This window comes from Toxorhynchites rutilus, chromosome 3, assembly GCF_029784135.1.
Source record: "Toxorhynchites rutilus septentrionalis strain SRP chromosome 3, ASM2978413v1, whole genome shotgun sequence".
Taxonomy (NCBI): domain Eukaryota; kingdom Metazoa; phylum Arthropoda; class Insecta; order Diptera; family Culicidae; genus Toxorhynchites; species Toxorhynchites rutilus.
In genome coordinates, this window is record NC_073746.1 from 63,056,483 (window position 1) to 63,074,399 (window position 17,917).

General features: G+C 39.7%; 2 protein-coding genes across 2 annotated transcripts in view; one reads left to right on the forward strand and one right to left on the reverse strand.

The window, feature by feature from the left end:
- Positions 1–17,917, reverse strand: part of LOC129774635 (kinesin-like protein KIF14) — a 43,673-nt gene that overhangs the window by 16,757 nt on the left and 8,999 nt on the right. The window lies entirely within an intron of this gene.
- LOC129774647 (uncharacterized) lies at positions 301–16,789 on the forward strand. Its single transcript, XM_055778467.1, has 2 exons — positions 301–967; positions 15,840–16,789. The coding sequence occupies exons 1-2, from the start codon at positions 787–789 to the stop codon at positions 16,148–16,150; spliced, it is 492 nt and encodes a 163-aa protein (XP_055634442.1). The 5' UTR covers positions 301–786; the 3' UTR covers positions 16,151–16,789.

A 17,917-nucleotide genomic window follows, 5' to 3' on the forward strand; every position in this document is an offset into this window, starting at 1 on the left:
CCGAGCGGATAGTAAAAATTGATTAGGAATATAGCGTATAGTTGACGGATAGTTCTAATTCAAAGTTAACCAGCATTACAACCATAAAACTAAATTTATCCCTCCATCTGCCTGAGTTCCGGCCTGGCATTGTGCGCACGAACGCCTTGTACTCTCTCACGTACACACTAGCAGACAGCCGGACAAGGGGAGTCCGGCTTCCGTCACAAAACAGCAAAACAAACTCCGGTACACAAAACAGAGAGCGTGTTTGCTGGTGGCGGCATCGAACGACCACGCTAGCAGTGTTTTTACATACTATATCTCGCTATTCACTTTCAACCAGCGTATCAGTACGGTTGAGCCAACCATAGCGAGATCAGAGACCAGTGCGTCTTACCTTGTTACTACTGCAGCTTAGTGCTGAGAGAAAGGATTATCCACCTTCGAAGATAGTGGCAAGTTTTGTGCTGTGATGCTTTACCATCAGCAAAGTTTTAGTGCCCTAATACTGGTGATATTTTAGGCGCCATTTGTGTGACACATTCTTTTGGAGTGAATTACTTTTGGGACATTAAACCTTAGGGGCGCGGCAGCGAACGTGTTAGTTTTTTTATGTCGAACTGATAGATTACAAGTGAGACATCATTCATGAAGACTGAAGAAATTTAATACGGAAGCCTTAGATAGCAGTTACGGAACCGGGCGTTGCTCATGCGAATCGTCTAGAAAAGGGCTCTGAAGGCTCACGGCATAGATTTGGCTTCGATTCGGTAGCGAAACAGCCTCACAACGTTCTCCCTCAGAATGGATGTGTACTACATGAGCGACAGTATGCACTATGGTTCCCTGCGGAGCCCGCTTTACCGAGACTACGAGAAATTCCCCTATGGAACGTTGGAGAACCCGCTCAACTCACCACCCAAAAGTGGCCACCAAAGGCAACAGCAGAACCACCAGCTAAAGAGCGCTTACAATACGGCACAAGGTAATATGCAACGCGCAATCATGCAACCTAATTTGGAGGGACCACTACCTACTGGTGGCGAGCAGATTGTGTTTTACAAGTATTTTTCGCTTCCCGATTTCGCATTTTCTGTTCCTGTGTGTTGGGGGATCGTCGCTTTTTGCTGCTTCCGAGTGGAACCAGTTTGTTGTGTGTAGTGGTCATGGTGCGGTAGTATGGACGGTGGATTAATGTTTTAAAAATGCTTAAAACGACACCACCGTCTCTGGCGCAAAAATGTTCATTCCGTGAATTGATGATTAAATTTTGTCAGTCAAAATTTCATCTCTAGCAGAGCTATTTTGCATTTTGGATTCTACTTGGGAATGCGAAGGCCAACTTCGAACGAAATTGAAACGAGATTCATGTTCGTGTTATCTAAGCCTCGGTCGATGGAACCATGTCTGTTCAAACAGTTTGAAGAATAGAGAATGTAGACAAGGCATTCAAGTTAGTGAAAGAAAAACAGATACCAGTTAGCCACAGAAGGTACACTTTTGAACAAATCTACATCCTCAGCACCGAATGTGAGAAATCAATTTCAAAACAAATTCCTCTGTGGCATGGTAGTAAACGTCACACCTATCATATCGGCGGTTCCTGTAATTGGAAATTGACTACTCGCAACTGGTCCGAGATTAGCGTTACAATTACGTTTTGCTTTTTATAGTGTGCTTTGGGTATTTACAAAAAAACAATTCCACTGATAACTGAAAATCTAAAAAGTGTTTACTTAATCGAAGTTAGATATTCATTGAGATTTGTTTCCCACTATCATTTAATTTTTCATTAGCTTATTTTCTACCGCTGCGCTACTACTGGCCAGCAGGGTCGCCTTCATAGTGTACTTCTCCTGCGATTATCATGGAAGGAATAGGAGTTATTGGGAGGGGTTTAGAATCAGGATTTACTGCAATAAGTGATCTGTAAACGCGGACTTCCATCCACTCGACGAAAGGAAATATTGAGAATCGATTGTATCTCAATAGGCGACGGCGTTTCGAAAATTATAAAGGCAACCTATAAAGCTTCCTTTTTTTCTCCATATTTTAGAGCATAATAAACCGACTATGTATTTCATATCTCGCGGCTTTGAAATTCATCCCTGCGTATCCTGAGAGAGTATTCCGGCGAACATTTCTTGTAAATAAATATAGAATTTTCAAACGTAAGCTAAAACATTATATGATCAACAATGTGAATGAATACATTTTTTAACCTTCCTATACTCGCGCATAGGTCTGACAGACCGAGAATCAATGAGTTGGCTGAATTAAATGACTATTAAAACTGAATGTAGTTTAAGAAAACATATTTTCTGGAGTTTTTTCATTTAATTATATCTTTTTCTTTGAATAAATACGCCTTTTTTTCTATACTGATGAAAATATCTTCCAATTCCAGTTAAGAGATGTCAGTTAAGTTTTAGGTCAAAAGCCTCTGCAACTGAATTAAATCTTTAGTCCTTCATTTTTCGTCATAGAAGGAATTACTAAAACAAATTGTAGAACAGAACAGTTTTTATACCTTTTCGAAGCAACGAAGATTTCCCAAAAATCTTACATTTAAACAAACGTTTTTCGCCTACTCGCTCTCCATTTTGCGAAGACGTGTTAATTCATCCGACAACTAATGCGTAATTGAGTGACCGTGCGCCGGTGCCGTATGTTTCCAATGTTTGCAGCAGCAGTTTCGAAGCAGGGTAACAATGTTAATGTTAATTATAATTTTTTGTGCTCTGTTTGTTGATTGAAAACAAGATTCAGTCGAACACCATGCTGATGAGAACCTTCACTGCTTCTTACCGTCGTTGCCTTGCATGAACAGCGAACATCGATCAAGAAGTTGCGTGCTACCAAAATGGTAGCGCTGGTCGAAAATGACTGAAAGTGGGAGTGTTGACAGCAGAACGTAGCTAACGTAGATCCCGAACGAAAGAGGTAGAATCATGATGAAGGTTCATTGTCATGATTCCGGGGTCTTTGCTCTCACTGTGTGCAGCAATTTGATTCAATACGACCAGACTTTGCACTGAACATACCCCCAAATACGAATTCGCGCACAGACATCCTAAATTAATAACAATGATGATCCTGAGATTAGAGGCGCTGTTGGCGCTACCGTGTTTCACATCGAAGGCAACGCATATTCGCATTCGTGAAAAACAAGTCAACCGGTTCAACTATTTTGCTGTTTACCTCATTTACTCGTTTGGCAAGAAACCAGCGTTGGATTTTTTTTTTATTTGCATCTTGTGTCTGAGTATTCGACTCACGCTGGTTTCGTCGTCCTGCATATATGTTACCAATGCTGTTACGCCATTGTGTGGAGGCTGGTGTTTATAGCCCAACTCCCCTTGAATTCGTTGCGCTGCGTAGTCCCTAGCTGATCCCCAATGATTCTACATGTTGCCTATTTATAATACGTCGAGTATGTTACTGTTGTTGTTGTTGTTGGCGGCGTCTAGTACGATTTGTCGCGTCTTACCGAGCTGAATGAGAAGAACGCAAAATTGCCAGCGTTGCAGAAAAATACCTGTTGAAAAATGCTTCTCTTGGCGTACCAATTGTTCCATTTCCGAATACTTGAGTTTTGTTAAACATTCAAGCCTGAAATACTCCTATTTTCATTTATGATTTGATGCAATCTAAATATTCAATGTTTTTCTATCGACTTATATAATTTAAGGCACCATATAGTGTAAGGATGCAACCATCATAATACACAAGAATTTATTTTTAATAACTACAGCTGGGATATTAGCGATGGATAATTTTTGATTACATATAACAGTTCGGCTGAAAAGTTCATAAGATGGTGCCTCTTGCAAAAATCTACGAACTATTAACTACATTCAGGTAATAACAGTACAGAATAAGGTACATACAGATTGACTGATCCGGAAAGTTTTCATAGTTGCATCTATTGGTATTTTCACACCGTGGAGTCAAAGTGGACTCTCTTCATAACAGGAACATGTTTTCAATGGATCCCTGGAGCCTTGAGTCTATGAGCACTCCGGGGGGAAAAGGGAAGACGTTCCAATAGAATCTACGCCATGCCATGGATCGCGTGCTTACCAACAAAAATCGAACAGCCTTCATATCTTGTTTGCGGTCTGAAGCTCCAGTGAAAGGTTCAAAATGAAAGAAAGATACTTCGAAGTGTAGTTTAATGTAGTTTAAGGTTAAGAGCAAACGAAAATTAAAATGCAGAGGCTGTATACAAGTTGGTAACATCATGAATCGATCACACTGGAGATTGCTACAAATGTTCAAGTATAAGCCTAAAGGCAAAGCGACTCTTACTACAATGACCACTTACACCATTGTTTGTCAATTATACCGCACCGTGTGTAGTTTGAACAACAATACACATATTTTCATATTTTCATTTCGTCACTAGCCTCATTTTTTCGTCAGTTACTAGCGACCAAATCGTGGAGCGTTCCACATATTTTTAGCTCGAAACTGAATCTGGATTAAGATTCATTCTTAAATATATGAGTTTTAAAAATAAGAAATATATCGACGAATCGATTTATTATGGAGTTCTCTCGATTCCTTTCTCCGTTCACCCGGATTTGAACTCCGTCGCTGAGTGTTGAAATGAAAGAGTATTACACCTGATTAACCCCTTGCCGTATGATTTAATTTCCAACAACAGGGCCCAAACACGAGCACAGTGAGTCGTTTCTAAACTCTGCTGAGTGTGTGTATCTTACTTACGATCGTAGCAGTCCCGCATCATCACACGCATGTAGCATGTATCCATTTCACATCGATAGACGACGAGTGAGGTTCGATTTTGTACGTTCTGGTACAGTCTAATCGCCACGAGTGTGGTTCGACGTTATACGTGAAGGGGTGAATCCCGAAATACACTAGACCAGTGATTTTCAACCGGCGGGGAATTTGATCATTGAAAGGGGGGAATTATGCAAGGGAATATTCTAGTACTTCGCTTTGAAGATGGCAATGATTAGCAAAAATTTTTCACAAAAACTTTATTGGATACTCTAAAATTTGCGATCCTCGGCAAGCATTTCCAAATGTAATGTGTAATGTATCTGAAATGTAAAGTTCAATTGAAAAACTTCGCAATGTTTGAAAGATTTTCGTCAGTGAATGATGATGGAACAGACAACGACACAGTACAAAAGACCATATATAAGGAAATTGTACAGCAATTCTCAAGATTTTTTTAACACATTTAACTTGAAACATTTTCTTTGTATCGAAGAACAAGATCTGGAGATGGTTTGAAATCCCTTCCGACTGTCCGTGACGAATGTTTCGGATCAATTTCAGCAAAAACTCATCGATTTTAAAATTATCAATTCTCATCCTGATATGCGGAATAAGCGTTACGAGTGTTGTTGTCTTTTGCATAGTATTTTTGTGAATCTGGATTTCCTACAATGCTGCTGATAGAAACAAAACAACGTAACAGAGTGGATATTGAAGATTTAATTTCGCGAAAAATCAACGCATGAAGATGAGACTAACATTATTTTAAAGCTTCAACTTAGCAAAAAAGGGTTAGATTTTGAAAACTACGAAAAAATATTCCTGAATATTCAAGCTATATAATTCAACACAACTACTACTAATTGAAAAAAGATGAAGCTTCGAAACTATGTATATTCCATCTTCATGCGTGGATTTTTCAAAAAGTTACATTATTTCAAAAAACGCCCTAAAATTTCGACTTCGTATTTTGTGCCTCTATAGTTTTCGAGCGTTAATCAGTCACGAAATATATCGACGGTTCGGTTTATTTCCGGCATATCATCCGACGTCGTGTGGTAAAATGAGAGAGCATTATTGCGTATTTATTATTTAGTATATTATAAAATCCGTTGTCACATGTTTAACCCTCCTATACTCGCGCGCAGAATCGTGACTCGTATACTCACAGGATGTGCGTGGCTCTGTAATATTGTTATTGTGTATTTTCAGGCGTTATTGGTATTTATTTAAAGAAAAAGAATGAAAAAACGCCAGAAAATATTTTTTCTTTAACTTCATTAAGTTTTAATAGTCATTTAATTCAGCCACCTCATTAATTCACGGTCTGTCAGACCATATGTGCGAGTATAGAAGAGTTAAGTAAGTAAGAATATTAGATGCGATTATTCAAGAGATACATTCTCGTTTCGATTTATCGAAGAGAAGTTCTCTTAGTTGAAATTTCAGGTTATCTATTCGTCTCCATTAATGCGTGTGGAAATGAGTGAGTATTACTCACGATTATTCATGACATGCTACTACTAAGGTTGTCTTCTTTGTTTATCCAAAGACATTCTGTCACTGTCACTGAGAGTATTACACGCAAATATTCACGAAATATATTGCAGATTATTGTTAAAGTATTCACTCCGTTGCCTTCTCAGGTTATCCAGAGATATTTAATTACATATTCACAAAACGCTTCAACAATTGTAATATAGTAACAATTGTATATAGTGTATTTCAATGCTCTGGAAAATCGTTCAGAATGCATTCGACAAAACAAAAAAAAACCTCGTCGACAACTACTGCAGACGGAACGTAAGCCCATCAATATTACCTATATAATTTATAACTTGAGGCATATCATGACGTGACTAGATTAAAGTGTGGGAACAGATTTCAACTGTAACAGAATTTGAAATATCAATTGCGATACAATAACACTTCATTCAGATTTAATTTTTATAAAACATCGAATGTCTATACATACTAACACGTACAAGCTCACTTATTGAAAATGTAACAAAAACGGGTCCCCATTGACTACTGCCTCATTCTTGACCTAGATGCCCTCACCTGCTGCTAATGAGCGAATTTCGTACACATAACAGAAAAATGACGCCAGCGCCTTAAACGCCACTACTACTTTTGCTGATAGTGCAATCACGATTATATTGTCGTGAGGAGACTATACTGTTGACAAATTCGATGTCGTTACTTGGGAGGGCACGGCTCTCCGTCTGATCTGTCAACCACGTGGGTTTTTTAATTTTCCAAAACAAACCCAACCCAAACCAAAACAGGGCCAAACAAACAAATGCCACCTCTGTTCACAGCAAAACACTGAAGCACGTGCGTGAGATCACGTAGACATACCATTCGATGTGTGACCTTCAGCAGCTTTGTTTTGGTCTTATCTTCTAAGCTCAGTATTCACCCCGAAGATATTATATTATGTTAGTCGTGCGATGGTATCGGATCATGGGAAGCAGCCGACGCGCGCATTCGTTTGTTTTCGAAGGACAGCACAGAGTTGGATCCAGCTGATGTTGTATTATGAAATTTTTCGATAATTTATACTCAATGCAACTAATCTTGGAAGCAACTTTTCTGTCGAGAGAAATGTTTAAAACTACATCATGAAGTCTCATACGTAGATGTCTAAATATATTTAAAGTTTCGTTTTTAAGAAATTCAAAACATTTTTTCCCACAGTGACAAAAGCTAAATGTAAAATTGTTACTTTAAATTGCTTAATTTTTGTTTGCATTACTCGGGAATCATTTTTTTTTGTTTCATATTTAGTTTATTTAATTGTTTTGTCAAAGCTATTTACAAAAAAGTATTATTAAAATCCAACTCTTAGATGGAATTCCAATTCACCTACATCTATTACATTGTCAGAATTCATTATGAACATAACATAATTGATAAAAAATTTCAAGATGTTTGTTTTTGTTTCTTCATTTATGCCGCTCAGAGTTGGTTGAATCAATTCATCAAATGAAAGTCTTCTGTGGACGCCAAGTGTTGTTGCTAATAATCTCTGTAGAAGCGCCCATGCCATTGTTACCCGTTGGCACTCACTCAATTTGGGTTTTAGTGTTTCACGTGCAACGTTACAGTGCATACATTGCTCGTTGTCTACTCGTCCTATTGTGCACCATAAAACTCGATATTTCATTTTTTCGTTAACAAGTAGGTACCAATTACTACGCTGGGCTGAAGCCAATTTGTTGCTTCCGATGTTGAGCCACACACGCCTCCAATTTACCGTAGGGTAACGCAACTTCACTCTCGGTTTGGATGTTTGGTCAATAAAAAAAACGATGAAATTAATCCGAAGAAGGCCTTTGTTGAATTTGGGAAGGTAAATGAGGTAATGTTTGTAGGATTGTTTTTAGGCAGGGGACATTCGCTGGGTTAGGACGAGAAGTTGTTTGGGCGAGGAAATAGGAATAGTAGGGAATGGAATCAATCTCTTGATAAACAGTGCCTTCGATTTTAACGCTGGAAGCTGCAGATTCAGTCTTCCTTCATTCCGTGGTTTTGCTAACTGTTGCATCGGAACGCGTGCTGGGAGTCTGTTCCACAGGAGCATCCCCATGGTGGCAGTTATTTTCGCCGTATGCACACTGTACGGTGGGAGAATCGACGACAGGTACCACACTTTTGAAGTGATGAAGGTGTTGAGGAGTATCACTTTTTGATGAAGACTGAGGGTTCGCATACTATGCAGTCGCACCTGATGTGCAATTGTTCCAATCAGCGTATTCCAATTCAGGTTGATCATGTGGCGTATAGAATTAGTAAAAAACACACCAAGAATTTTAATTTTATCTTCCGTCCGTAACCAGTCCATTTGAATCGGGTTTCCATTCAAAAAACCTACATCAATCGACGTTGTTTTGTTTAGGTTGAGCATAGCCCCTGACACTCTTCCAAACCGAAGGAACAAGTCACGCATTGCTTCAATTTGGCTTGCAGTTGTGACAATTACACTTATATCATCGGCGTATGCCACGATCAAGCCGGGATCGCACACACGTTCGAGAGAAGCCAATAGAGGATGTAGATATAATACAAACAAATGCTTTGAAATTGGGTCTCCTTGTCTCACCGATCGTTCGATGGGAAAGGATGCCGTCATATGGCCATTTATCAACAGGCGAGAAGAAGATAGAGCTGCAATTCGATCGAGGAGATCTACGAGCTGTCTGTTTATTCCGAGCGATCGCATGTTCCCGAAGAGAAATGAGTGCCTTACTCTGTCGAATGCATGATCCAAATCGAAAGACACTAGCTTGCCGGTCTGTTTCCGTGCAGTCAAAAGCGCGATCCTATCTTTGAGAGCCAGCGTGGCTTGGAAGATATTGTTCTGCGCATTAGAACATTTTTGAGCGCTTGTGAGAATGTGGTGTTCTTTCATTACATTCTCCAGGCGCACCTTCAAGATACGGGAGAGGAGTTTATAGTCGAAGTTTAGAAGGGAGATCGGTTTGTACGAGCCAACAGTGTCTCCAGATCCTCTTTTTTTTAACTAATACGATGACACCGTCTACAAATTTCGATGGGAAATTGGATGCTAGTGCTTCATTTAGAACAAGGTTCAGCTCGCGATGTATAACGTCGAATGTTCGTAAGTAGAATTCCATTAGAGTTCCGTCTGGCCCGGCGATTTTTTGGAAGCGCTCCAAATATCAGCTGTTGTGATCGCATTCATACACGCGTCGTTCGACGCATCATTTTCGGGAATGATTTGGACACACTGAAAATTTTCGGGTTGTACTGCTCTAGCTGTTTCCTTATATAAATCGGAGAAATATCGGAGCACGTGTTGCTGTATATTTTGAGAATCATCAATGAAGTCTTCACGATCGACATCTACGAAAGCTTGTGTGAAACGGCGTTGCAGAGCGAGCATTTCTCCTTTTAGGCGGTTGATGGTTGCTAGCATTCCCGGGTTCTGGTAGTAGCTATCGTATGCCCGTCGCAGTTGCATGTACAGCGTTTGTTGTGCACGATGAAATTCGCGGTACACTTGCTTCGATTTTCATCGAAAAAAACTATGGCTATTTTAGGCTTTCCGTATACTAGCCACCACTCCATTCAGCTACGATAACTTTGACGTGTTCAAAATTGCCATCTTTTCTGGAGCTCCGTGATGTTGTCGTCGGTGAGGAGATGGGGTCGAAGCGACCAAAAACCATACCCGTGGGGTTGTCCGAGGTTGGGTAAACACATTCGTGATGTTAATGCCATGCGATCAGAAAACGAGCATGCATGTGTGTGTGCGTTTCGTAACTGTTCACACAATTCCCTGCTTACGTAGATGCGATCTAAACGTGACGAAGAGTTAGCAGTTATATATGTATGTCCGACTTCATTTCTGCGCAGCTTTAGCCACACATCATGCAACTGTAGCTGTTGGACGGTAGCCTGGAGAGAGGGACTCATATTGTATCCCGTCGAATCACACTGCCGTATCACGCAATCACCGGCCAGAATTGTATGCTCGGTACGATGACGCAGATAGAAGGCGATTGTATCATTAAAAAAACGTTCTCTCTGAGCACGAAGTGCCGTGCCGGACGGAGCGTACACGCAGCAAAGAGTGGTGTTGTAGATACGCAAAGCAACCAAGCGACCATCCGGACTCCTCTCTACATGTGAAAACTGGATATGATCTCTTAACCCGATGACGGTGCCTCTTCTCGTGTGGTCAACATTAGCTACGACGTTGAAGCCAGGGAGAGTGAGTTGCTCATTTTCTAATTCTTGAATGAACACGATATCAAGATCCATGGTTCGGAAAAATGTTCGAAGTGCGTTGATTTTGGTGGTATTTGTGACCGTGTTTACGTTTATGGTCGCAATATTGTAGCTGATGAAGATGCTTATTTCAGGAGAGGTCATTGTCCTGCGGGTCATCGCCATCATCGCAGCGCATTTTTTTGGTACTCCGTGTCGACCGTCTACTAGATGTAGATGAGTCTGTTTCATTGCCGGTTGTTTTTCTCTGCAAAATCGATTTGCGCAAAACTTTTGTCCATGTATCGTTTTCATTTCCTGTTGCACGTTTGTTGGTACAGCGATGTCATCGAACCTCTCGAGCTGAAGTAGAACAGCAACTTCTTGTTTTGCACACACGAGACGCCGTTGTGAATGAATTCACTGCAATGTCGATAAGTCTGTTGCTGGCCGTAGTACGATAAAAGTGTCGTTTCACCATCAATTGTTACATAGGATGGAATATTTTTTTTAATCGTCATCCTCAATGGACGATTAATGGAACATTTGCGATGACAGTGGACAGTGTCGACTTTCAATGTGGGGTCATAATTTGGATCTCTATGTTCACAAATGTCCAACTAAATAAGTCGCATTACATGTCCGTCCAATTAGCTAAATGTCGAACTAATTGTAAATTACTGTACTTTCAATCTGGAAACAATTTAAGAATTGATGAAAATTAAATAATCAGGAAAGTCCCCAACTATCAATAAGCTCAGAACAACTGCCAAATTCACATACTCATCAGATCCTGGCAAACAAATTAAGAAAAAATCAATTTGTGTTTTATTATTATTTTGGATACTGTTTTAGAAAGCATTGAACTGTATTTCCTAAACTCTTTTTTGGAAGGTTTAATGGCCCTGAAAAGCGCCTTGTTTTATGGAATGGTTCCAATTTAGAAAACTTTGTACTCGTGGTTTTGAAAAAAAACCATTTCGAACGCCCTCGATGCCGCCTTGTTCTGGATTTGCCACCAAAGCAGTTTGTATAAAGAACAAACTTTTTTCTTCTGCTACCTGATGCCGTTTTGCGATTGCGCTTGCCACTCGCCACTCGCTGCAACTGACATATCGTCGCGAGCAGCTTTGCCAGCTAACTCGATCACTTCGGCGGCCGAAAGTATATAACGCCGGCTAGGTGGACTGGTGCACTGGTACAAACGCGCTCGGCCTAGCTACCCTTGCGGGGAACTCCAGATCAACACGGTTCGAGCGGGATGTTGCCTTTCCCTTCACTTTTCCTCCTTTACCATGTCCAGACATGGCTGCTTGGGTTGGTTTGTTGATGTGTTGTGATGCGAACCGATGTGGTGTACGGTTTGAATCAGAATGATCGTTACGGCAGCGGAGCGGGGATTTTTAAGCTGACTGGCTGGCTCGAGAATTACGCATGTGTGAGACTGCGACCAATGTTTCGTTCATTTTTTTTCTTTTTCCTTTCCAATCGTGCTTCATTCTATTTCGCTGCTGCTCTGGTTGCCCGTTTTGGTCGGTACGATTTGAGGAGCACAAAATGGACCAATCAAAAATGGGCACATAGTGCATTTTGACAATGCTTGATATTTCACAATTATTCAATTATTTATCTCAAGAAAAATGAAATGTTATTCGTTATGATAGATGCGTAGATATATTTCCTATCAATTGATGCAAAAACCTTTGCGATCTATTGAGAAATGCTCGAGTAATAAGCGTTCCAAATCTTGCATTTTTTCCTACTTGTTCAGTGCCTAGATTTCCATTTCACCCCCTATATCTTCCGGTTAGACGTAGTCCCACGTCAAAATGCTTCTCGTCCATACCTCCTCGCAATTGGTTAGAACCTCTCCGTAATCATTGAGAAATTTTTCGATCTTTTGATTGGATACATCCTCGGAGGGATTGTAAATCCTCACTTCTACCGCTCTATCCTCCATTTTTAGACGTAGAACGTACGACTTTCCGTCCACCTTAATTTCGTGAGAATTGTCGTTTTCCTCGACGACTTTGAGTGCAACTTCGAGGGAAATTGTTTTGATGAAAGCGACTCCGAGATTGCGGCTGTATTGAATCCGTTTTATCTGCTCACACCTCATATCTAGCGTCTCACCAACAAAACGGTGAACCTCCTCGGACGATGGTTTTTTTGGCACATTCGCATAATCAATGCGAAATGTGTTTTCGTGGCGTTTCATCGCGGACATCGGCTCGCGATAGCACACGAAAACTCTCGTAACTTCCGTATTATATATAGCCGGCGAAGGACTTCCGAAGATGATAGCAGAAACGAAACACATCTGTTCAACTCGGAAGTTGAGCGCTAACTGATTCATTGGTAAGTTATGCTATATTGTATTGAGCGAACACTTTGAATTGACCTTGAGTTGAACACAATTTGAAGAAAAACTTCAACAAAGTACATTTGAATGTTTTTAAATATATTCAGTAAAATCGATATAAACTTTTGTACCCAAACCAAGTTTTCATATAATCAAGTTTTCATGAGCTGACCTATTGCGGCATTTTTGCAAAATTGTAAGTGGTTGTGATCAAGACACGATCACGTTTTCGAAGCAGGCCAACGAAATTATATTATTCAATCCGCTTGGTTATCACTTCGGAATAAACATACCGAAAAATTAATCAAATGTGTGTTCATATCAACAAAATTCCCAAATTTATCAGTGTTTCTGACAACAACACTGCGCTCGTGTACGATACAAAAAATCTAGCTCACCTATAGTATATGTTAAACCACGTTGAATTCAAAAATCGATACATGCATACGTGATACATGAGAGAGATAAACGAGTTCATTTTGGGGGGAGTCACTTCAATATGCATTGAAGTCCATTTGATGAGGACGAATGAAATGCGATAGTCGAGTCGTAGAGTGAGATAGCAACTAAACGCCTGAATGACTGTTGAGTCATGATGACGGAGAAACAGCTGGAATAAGCCAAAACTCATTTCCTATTGAATACGAAGGCGACTTCCTTCATAGTCCGCTGACTATCCTCAGTTGAATATGACTTTGCCGAGCCCAGGCCATAATGCAAAGCTTAAGTGGAAATATCAGGAAATGTATAGACAAGTAAGAATAAGGTTCTGTTTCATTTCATCGAGTTTCACTTTGGATTTGAAATTGCGAACAAAATCCCACCATGACTACATTCACAATACAACACATTATCAAGTCTCCAAAGTGATATGACAGGACCAAGACTGGTTAATAGAAGCTGCAAATTCTGCTTTTGCGCTCCTACCGTGCCTACAGTTGCCATCAGACGTAGCTTAAATTGAAATAATTCCTATCTTTACAGTTTTCGTTCACATGTGGCAGTGCTTGTTCTCTCTATACAACATCTTCATACTATTGCACATAATTTTTGCATTGAGCTGCGCGAGCGATGAGATCAACAAATCAACTCTTAGTTTTACCATATGACGTTGGCTGATTGCTGTCTAGACTCGCACTAAAAAAAATTTGGCAGAGTCCCATACTTTATTTGTCCGTTTGTCACGTTCGCACATGTCACGTTGCATCATTATCGCTACATTACTTGCTCTTTTTAGAGCACAACTGGGAGAGTATAGAATCCATAGAAAGTTTTTTCTCTCCTCTCTCATTGCCCACGATACTCTTCAATATACTCTTACCGTATGTTGCAGGCACGTGCTTTGTTGGTGAACACTTTGATACAATTTTTTTTTCTTCTCCGAAGATGTTGTAGCAAATGTGAATAAAATTGCACTACCGTTTTCGATACCTTTCATTTATTCCATTCGTTTATCGAGCTTTGTGTGTATAAAAGTGTGATATTAGCACTAAACATAAATATCCGCTCGTTCTGTTGTGCTCGCTTGCCCCCTCTAGACTGTGATTTCATATCATGGATGGCTTATTTATACCAAATAAGTTGAAAACGGGCAGAAACGAATGTATTGATGGCTTGTTATTGAGGGCACACAAATCGGCAGAACAAATGTATGGGAAATTGGGGGAATTGTAATGTATAGCATATCAAACAAATCTTAGAGAATTTCTGATTCGATTGGTATGCAAATCATCAGAATTCGTTCGCAGTGAAAAGCGTTATTAACGTTAACTTAATTTCATAAAAACGTGATCTGTTTTCTGATTCGGCACCTTTACTGAAAGATCTGAAAGACCTATGTCTGTACTGGTTGTAGACATTCCATCACAAGTGAGGGCGAAAAATGTTTGTCGGGAAATATAGAGCCAACATTAGCAATATTATTAGGAACTGGACCGAACATGGTTCATGTTGTTATCGGTGTATCAAGGGCTACAATTACGGGGATCCCGCAAAATGGAAATGTGCAACCTTTAATTGACCTCAAAGTATTACGATAAGATAAAAACAATCAAAATAAAGTTTACTGCTGACATTGTCCACTTCAGTTTTCCGAGATAATGAATTGAGTTCTTTTCATTATTCATTTCTTGAAACGATATGAACCTTTCAATAAGAAATAACAAAATATGATTCAGATATTTATAAATTACGTGTCTAGAAAAAAAAACTCGGCGAACAATGTGATACTGCGAAAGAGAAATTAATTACAAAAAAATTGAAAAGTGATTGTTGCTAGTGACTTCCCAATGTTATGGAAAATTCAATGAGTCAATGTTGATATTTTTCTCAGTATAATTAGAATTTAGAACACATTTTAATAACTATTTTTATATTGGCTGTTTTGATGTATTATCTGGGTTTGCTCTGATGCCGTGAGGTATCATATTCCCATCGGACAGATCTCGTGAAATGTTGTATGATAATCTGCATTAGCAGGGTTCGCTCACGTGCACAACACAGCCGTTATAGTTGGCTCAATAAATTCATCATGAAACTCAAAGAAAAAAGGTCGTCCAGTTTATCACATCCGCTATCTTACGAAGCTCACCGGTAAATTCAATTTTCCTCTTTATATAGCGTGCTATCGTTATCTCGACGCTCGTGATGCGGTTTAAGAAAATTGCGCCGCAACTGGACTGATTTGCCAACAAATACTATTATTATCTCGTTGGAAACGACTTACGGCAGAAGTGCGAATTTTTACGAGTTCGAACGGAACTATTTATAGACGTGATGCGCATCACATAGAAACATCGGGGCGAACATTATTATAAAATGATTTCTAGGGAACTGAGGAAACACTCCACCCTCTTATCCCAACCCTTGGCCACTAGAGATAAAGTTGTACTATTTGACTTTGAACCGATAAGATGAAGGTGTATCGAAAATATACCAATAACCAAACAAAAGCCATCGATAATAGCACACAACACAACTAATCACTACTCCCCGTCTTATCTTGCAGGGAAATCCAAGAACAAATCATCCAAGGAATCATGTCCGTTCTGCAAGGAGCAGAAGAAGCGACCACTCGGAGCTTACATGCGCAAGCGGGGTCAACGCATCACCAGCGAGAGTATTTCCGAGGACGTCGAGGAATGCGGCGAAGAGCAAGAGGAGTTCACTGAGGGTGGTGCCAATGGTTCGGTCGCAGGAAGTCCGAGTAACAATGAGCTAGCTTCACACAACTACCACCCCCATCACAAGCACGGTGGGCGTGATGTAGTTAGTGGCGGCTACTCACGCCAGGATTCCCAGGATAGCGATGGAAAATGAGTGTGCGTTTGTGTGTAGGGCTGACACATGTTAGCTTGCTAAGTGTTTCTATCCGCTATGCCTATTTTATATACTAGCATTAGGAGCATACCTATTTACCTAGATATATAAGTTCACGTGGTGACGTTTATGGAACCACAGAGTCATTGTCATTACTAATCTACAGTTTGCCGGGCACGAGAAACAGTAAATTATTTCGGATTTCAGTGGACCAAACCATATGCTGCTTGGAGAGACAACAAATTGAGCAGTTAATCGATATTGAGCAAAAGACTGAACATAATCATAATAACTTCGGTCAAAGAGTGAGAAAATCAAATAACTTATTGATCCATGCAAGAGTCTCCAATGGAAAATCCAAGCTTGCGCCGGTGTACAATTTTGCAAAATTACACTGCTTCAAGTGGTATTTATTGTTTTAGAAGTCTCCGGATTTGGAGTTTTATAAACCATTCGCGCAGGAAAGTATTTTTACCGCTTTCTTCTATTTTAATTGTAAGTGTAATTATTATACATGTTATGAAGCAAAATTTGGTTCATGTTTGAATCGTGTATTGTATAGCGTAAGTTTCAATGTATTTACCCAGCGAATTTTGGATACATCTATTGCTAATAAAGTGAATACGGAATAATATCGGTGAGATTCTGCTTCATTATTGAGCCAACGTTCATTTTTTCCAACAGAATACGATGCAAATTTGTGATAGCTCAAAACAGTCTTTCAATTCAGAAAACAAAACGTATGTTACAGATTGTTCATTCCAACTTTGTACTTGTACTTTGGATTTCTCGTAAGGAGCCCGATAGCTAAAAGACGTGCATCTTACAAGCTCTGGCACCACACGGATTCAAGCCGTCCTACATCCAATACCTTGAACCATACATTATCACGTAGAGCCCAGATCATCTTCGCTCCAACTGCGTTGCCAACAGACGCGTTGTTACTGATAAGGGGAATAGCAAAGTTCGAGGTTAGTTCGAGGTTGCCTTCTGAAACGTCCACCTTAAGGTGAAGGTGGAAGGAAGCCACAAATGGCTGCCACAATGGCGCTCATTTCTTTCATCTCCCTCCCTTACCCCTCACCCGAAAATCAACAATTTTGCGGAACAGTGAGAAGAAAACGATCGTTTTCGCACACTTTCCATCAAGTAATGTCAAACAAACTCTAATCGATTACTCACAAGATATTAAATTTTCATCTGCCGTCGCACTGTATAGAAGAACGTCGGAAAACTCGAGCTAGTTCTCTGGAAGTTAAATTTTCATTTAACAATTTTCCGCAATGGTTTTGATTGTATTGGTGAAAGCATCGTTATTTTTTCGACACTGATGCCATACAACATCATCGAAACAGCTATGAAAACCATTCAATGAAATGTTATTCCTAAGTAATAGCGTTTCATGTCATGAAATTCCATAAAAATTGTGTTGATATCAATACAATTATTATTTTTACGTTGAATGGGTCTATAATGTAAGTTTTAGCAACTTTAACATTGGTTAATAAAATTGTATTGCAAAGCTCGGAACACTGCCACGGCTGCCTATGCTTTCAAAAATAGTAAACGGAAAAGTATTACATTCAATCAAAATGAATCGGCCAACGAAGAGAAGGGTTAAGGCTCTCCAACGTGAATATGTAAAAAAAAACAATACGATCAACGAAGGAAAATATTAAGGAATTATCAACATCGAGTTACTATGTGGAAGAACTTGTTAATACCAAAAGAGCCCCAATTCGCATGTGTTATAAATTTGCTCATGTT